This window comes from Microplitis demolitor, chromosome 9 (genome assembly GCF_026212275.2).
Source record: "Microplitis demolitor isolate Queensland-Clemson2020A chromosome 9, iyMicDemo2.1a, whole genome shotgun sequence".
NCBI classification, from domain to species: domain Eukaryota; kingdom Metazoa; phylum Arthropoda; class Insecta; order Hymenoptera; family Braconidae; genus Microplitis; species Microplitis demolitor.
In genome coordinates this window covers 7,505,314-7,511,313 of record NC_068553.1, presented here as the reverse complement: position 1 = coordinate 7,511,313, position 6,000 = coordinate 7,505,314, and the positions used below count along the sequence as shown (strand labels likewise).

General features: G+C 31.7%; 1 protein-coding gene across 2 annotated transcripts in view; it reads left to right on the top strand.

Annotated features, from left to right (window-relative positions):
• Positions 1-726: 726 nt before the first annotated feature.
• The window catches only part of LOC103578383 (CDK5 regulatory subunit-associated protein 3), a 55,070-nt gene continuing 49,796 nt past the window's right edge, over positions 727-6,000 (top strand). For both annotated transcript variants that reach the window (XR_008404260.1, XM_014444044.2), the window contains exon 1: positions 727-865. Coding sequence is in view for 1 of the 2 variants with exons in the window: in XM_014444044.2 (XP_014299530.2) it covers positions 860-865 (6 nt within the window). In the remaining variant the exon portion in view is untranslated. The remainder of the gene's footprint in view (positions 866-6,000) is intronic.

The window sequence follows — 6,000 nt, the reverse complement described above, 5'->3', positions numbered from 1 at the left end:
GTCATTTTTTGGTCAAATTTTTAATAATTTTTTATTCTTATTTCGCGGGAATCGACATTAAATTCAAAAAATAACCGGCGGTCATTTTTTTAGTTGGTCAATTGACGTCAAATGACGAGCATTTGACGAGCACATGCTTAGCTTTACATCATTAGACACCAGTAATGCCAGAACGTGGGATTTTTTTACCCCTCCTGCTATTACACTCAATGCTATTTCACCACGGAAAGGGATAAAAAAATCCCACGTTCTGGCATCATCGTATGACACAACTATTGATGTGAAGCAAAGCATATGTTCGTCAAATGCTCGTCAATTGCTTGTTATTTGACGTTAATTGACCGATTAAAAAAATGACTGACGGTCATTTTTTGAATTTAATGGCGATTCCCGCGAAATGAGAATAAAAAATTATTAAAAATTTGCCCGAAACATTTTTGACGGTCATTTTCCATTTAAGTAATTGAGCATGCCAAATTTGTTTATTATCGTCAGAATTTTTAGATAAATTTTGTTTCGAATATTTATAATATTTAGGTTGCATATGAAATAGGTTGCTTTGTTTTTTTTTTTAGTGGAATTTTCGTAAAAAGAAGAAAAAGGCTCATGAATTTTTGTGACTGACTAAAAAAAAATGACGTCAATTGACACGGATTTGCTCGTTAATTGCTCGTGATTTGACCAAAGTTAAAAATAACCGTCATTTCGCATCACTAGACACAACATAACGATAATAACAGTTGTTGAACGGATTCAGTGTTTGTACGTTAAGTTATTGTGACTGCACTATTCATTGTTCTGTGTTCAATCATTGTTGACAGTTGATGAAAATCTGCTTAACTATTGTTATTTGAAAAACATGGAGGTAAAAATTAATTCTTTAAACCGAAAAAAGAAAGCTTATTTGTATAAAAAAATTTATCCACATTAGCCCAGGCGTTGGAAATACTTATGTATGTAAAATCAGAGCGATGTAATTTTTTTTTCGAATGTTTCATCGAGCTCTAAGCAATAAGAAACTGTTGAGTACCACGTGAAAGTCGTGTCAGATTTTCATCAAGAATAACAATAATTAGATAAATAACCTTATTAACTCAACAATTAAAACTAAGTTGGTAAAAAATAAACTACACAATGCTTACGTGAAAAAATTTTCATAAGTTGGTTAAATTTATCAAAAATCTATTTATCATTTACAAAAACAAGCTATTTTATGATCTAGTCCATATCACACTAACGATGCAAGATATGAAGAAAATTTATAGAAACAATTAATTCTAACTTAATTAAAAAAAAAAAAGTTTGTTGTAAAAGTTTAAAAAAAACTATAATTTTTTAAGTTATACGTTATAAAAGTTGAGCTTTTGACGTGTACCATCCCTTCTTTACCATATGGATAGTTTTTTGATTAAAATTATGATTAAAGCTTTTCTTGGATCATGCTATAATTTAGATCCAAAACATATTTAACTATTTTATATCTAATCACATATAATCTAATTACATTTATCATGGACCGTATGAAAAACAACCATAGGTATATGGTTTGATTGAGTCTTATGTCCCTAGCGAATTTTTGTATATCGAAAATTTGTTTCTTTGAGGTTCATTTCCGGTCTAGTAGAAATTGAATAACACTTCGGTATGTTTTAAGAATTATACCAAATTCATACCCACATTATATTCAAATCATGTCATGTTTTAGGAGTATTTTTGAATTTTTCATACTTAGATGATACTGGAAAAATATTTATTTCAGGCATGATTTATATTCAAGTTATACTGAAATCAGAGAGGATGAGGACGTCATTCTATATAAGTCTTTACCTGTGAAAAAGGAAAAATATTTCCAAAGAAATTATAAAAATATTATTTTATAATAGAAAATTAGAAAAATTAGAAAAGTATCATTTTAATTGAGCATTTAGTGTTCTAATGCTTCTTAGTCGTAAATAGTTCAAATAATTATTTTTATAATAATTTACCTATTGATTTAATTATTTACTTATTCTATATTTTTTTCTCTGAAAAAAAAAAAATTTCAGTTCTAAAAAAAATACTTCTGTTTATATTGGATAGACATACAATTATCATCAATTTATTATTTATTTCATTCTATTGTAATCAATGTAGATACACTCTTGCTATAAATTAAAGGAACAGAAAAATTTTAGAAATTTTTAGTGATTTTGCAAGACTGTAACTTCGTGAAAAATAATAGTATCGGGATTTAAAAAAAAGCGTTTAATAGCTTAAAATCTCTAATTTCAGCGCATTTTCATTAACATTTTTTTAGAGCTTCAGCTATTGAACAAACATAAGAAATACCGCGAGACAAATATTTTCTAAATTTTTTCTTTTCTTTGAGAGAGTCCATGGGCTGCGAAAAAGTTTTTTCAACTAAACCAATGCATAGGTCGTTTAGCAAATGTATCCAGCTTTAATTTGGCTTTTTTTTGGCCTCGCAGGGCGATTTGTCGCAGAGATATCAGCCTTCAAACAAAAATGGTACCAATGATCGCACAGTGAATTTGAGGGCAGCGTTGAAAATTGGAATAAACTCCCTAAAAGACCTCATCATGTTTTGAAAAAAAGTCTTTTTTTATTTTCAACATCTATTAGATTGAAGTACAAAAAATGACTTTTTAACTTACCAATAAGAAAGTCGATGATTTTCAAAAATTTCGGGAAGTTATTGTTTTCACCCCAATTTGCGAAAATCAAAATTTCATCAGATGTTGACGTTTTGAGGTCTTAGGAAGCTATTCTGACTGTTTTCAGAATGATGTCCGAGTGTCTGTATATATTAAAAAAAAAATTATATACATACATTATTTTAAAGGAAATTTTATGTAGAAATGATTAAAATTGTTCAGAACGGAACAATGTGCGTGTGTGTTTGCGCGTGTGTGCGTGTGCGCATGTGTGCGTGTGTGTGTGACTCAAAAATATTGGCGAATTACGAAAAAAAAAAAATTATTTTTTAGTTTTTTATTGATTTCTCAGAAACGAGTCTAACGTTCGACTTCAAAATCTAATCAGCTCTCGGGCTTAATAAGACGCTTCGATTTCGTTCTTAGCCATCTTAATCGGATAATTCGTTCTAGAGTTATTGTGGGAAATAGAAATAGTGAAAAATGGTTTTTTGCGAATATATTTGAAACAACTGAACAAAACAATTCTAAAATCTGATCAGCTTTAGAGTTTATTAAAGCGCATCGATTGCCACCTTAACCATCAAAATCGGGTCATTTGTCTTAGAGTTATCGCAAGAGAAAGAAAGGATAAAAAACAGTTTTTTACGAATATCTTTGAAACACCAGAAGAAAACAATTCCAAAATCTGATCAGCTTCAGAATTTAGTAAAAGGCGTCGATTTCTACCTCAACCATCAAAATCGGGTTATTTTTCTAAGAAGTATCGTGGAAAAAAGAAATGGTGATAAACGGTTTTTTGCAAATATCTTTAAAATAACTATACTAAACGATTTCAAAATCTGATCAGCTTTAAACTTTATCAAAATGGGTCGATTGCTACTTCAAACATGAAAATCAAATCATTTGTCAATAAAATATCGTAGGAGAAAGAAATGGTAAAAAACATTTTTTTCGAAAACAATGGCATACAAAAGTATTTTCGAGCTCAAAGAGCTCGAAACTGTATTCCTGACAATATTTTCGAGCTGAAGGAGCTCGAAATGAGCGGGAAGTTTTGAGGCTGGCCCGCAGGGTCAACCGATAGATCGATTTTTTTTTCCGATTTTTTTAGTAAATCAACCGCTACTCTACAAATATCGATGAAAAGACTAATGTTGCCAGAGACTTTTTTTTAGCTTAGTGTAACCTCAATAACCCTGTAAATTTTCAAATTGAACTATTGAACCGTTTTTTTGGAGATGATCGATCAAAGTTTTGCTAAACAATTAAAGGAACACTAAAAAAAAATCGGTCTATCGGTTGACCCTGCGGGCCAGCCCCAATACTTCTCGCAGTTTTCGAGCTCCTTGAGCTTGAAAAAATTGTTGTGAATACATTGTTGAGCTCTTCGAGCTCGAAAATACTGTTGTATGCCATTATTTTCGGAAAAAACCGTTTTTTAGCATTTCTTTCTTCCACGATATCTTACAAACAAATTAACCGGTTGAGATGGTTGAGGCAGCAATCGACGAGTCTTATTGAGTTCTAAAGCTGATCAAATGTTGGAATTGATCGGATAAGTTGCTTCGAGGATAATAGAAGAAAACCGTTTTCAAGCATTTCTTTCTCGATCGATTTCTCTCAAACGAATGAACCGATTGACATGGTTGAGATGGCAATCGGCGCGTTTTATTGAATTCTTGTACTGAGTAGATTTTGGGATTGATCGATTGAGCCGTTTCTAAACAATTTGAAAAAAACTGAAAAAAAAATTTGTTTTTTTGTTTTTCTTCCATATCTTAGAGTCTATTTAGCCGATCAATTTGAAATTTTCAGAAAAGATGACGGCCAACAATCTCTTTTGATTGCTACCTCAAATATTTTAATCGGTCAGTTGATTAAAAAGATATGAAGAGTTTACACACACACACACACACACACACACACACACACACACACACACACACACACACACACACACACACACACACACACACACACACACACACACACACACACACACCCTTGGACATCCTTCTGAAAATAGTCAGAATAGCTTCCTCGTATAGCCAGAATAGGATCTCGAAACGTCGACATCCGATGAAAACTCGATTTTCGAAAATCGGGGTGAAACCAATAACTTCTCGAATTTTTGAAAATTAACCATCTTCTTAGCGGTTAGTTCAAAATTTTCCTGTGTTATTTAAATGAGAAAATCGAATTTTTCAATGAGCTAGGTCTGTAATCGATAGACTTTTTTTTCTTTCGCGAAATTTTTAACTTTCTCGAAGAGCTCGAAAATGTATTCACAACAATGTTTTCGAGTTTCTAGAGTTCCTAGAGCTCCTAGAGCTCGAAAACAGCGGGAAGTTTTAGGGTTGGCCCGTAGGGTCAACCGAAAGACAGATTTTTTTTTGTGTTAAACTATGGTTTTTTCCACATGCACTTAAATAAAAAAATTGTGGCTCCGATATGACGCACCTTAATATATATGAATATACAAGAAAATGAAATTAACTAGAAAACAATGCGGAATTTAAAAAAAACTTGACTGATGATAATTTGTAGAGAGTAAAATTGTCAACAAAAAAGAACTTACAACATTTCGTGATAAATTTGATTGTTTCACCGAAAAAGTAAAAAGATCTCGAAATTTACTATAACTTTACTTCGAGCTCTAATAACTCTTGAACAGATGGATTTATCAAAAAATAATAAGAGACTTTTTTTGTAGAGCATTCGATTTCCTATAAAAAAACTGTGTTGAAAATTTCTGAATTCTCATTGGTTGACATGGTATAAAATTCAGTACGAACAAAAAAAGTTCTTTGAACTTTATTAAACTTTGACGTCCGTGTTAAAATTACACGGATGGAAAATTTACACCGAGAGAATTTGTACACCGATATTTCACACTACACGGCCGTTAAAGTCCTCCGGGTCCATTCTTACACCTAAATTTTTTACAGTGGACGCACCTTGGCCAGTAAAAAAGAAAGCCTCAGACCACATGTTTGTCAGCCTCGGCCAACATTTACATGTGATGTGAGACTTTTCTTATTTTACTGGCCTAGGTATGTGATATACTATTGAGGAAGATACTTACAAAAAATTTAGTCTGTATTAACCACGCTTATTATAGAATTTATATTGCAAAAAATTTTTCATAAGTTGTTTCAAAAAATTTATAGTAACAAACAATTCATTTCAAGACATCAACTTGAAAACAATTAATTAATGTAACGGGACTGTTAGGTCCACCTCCGTTTGACGGGAGGCCGATACCTCACCCTTTTGGGCATACTCGCGCTGTGAAACCCTATTTGTATATTATGACACCACCATATATTATAAAAGCAAAATA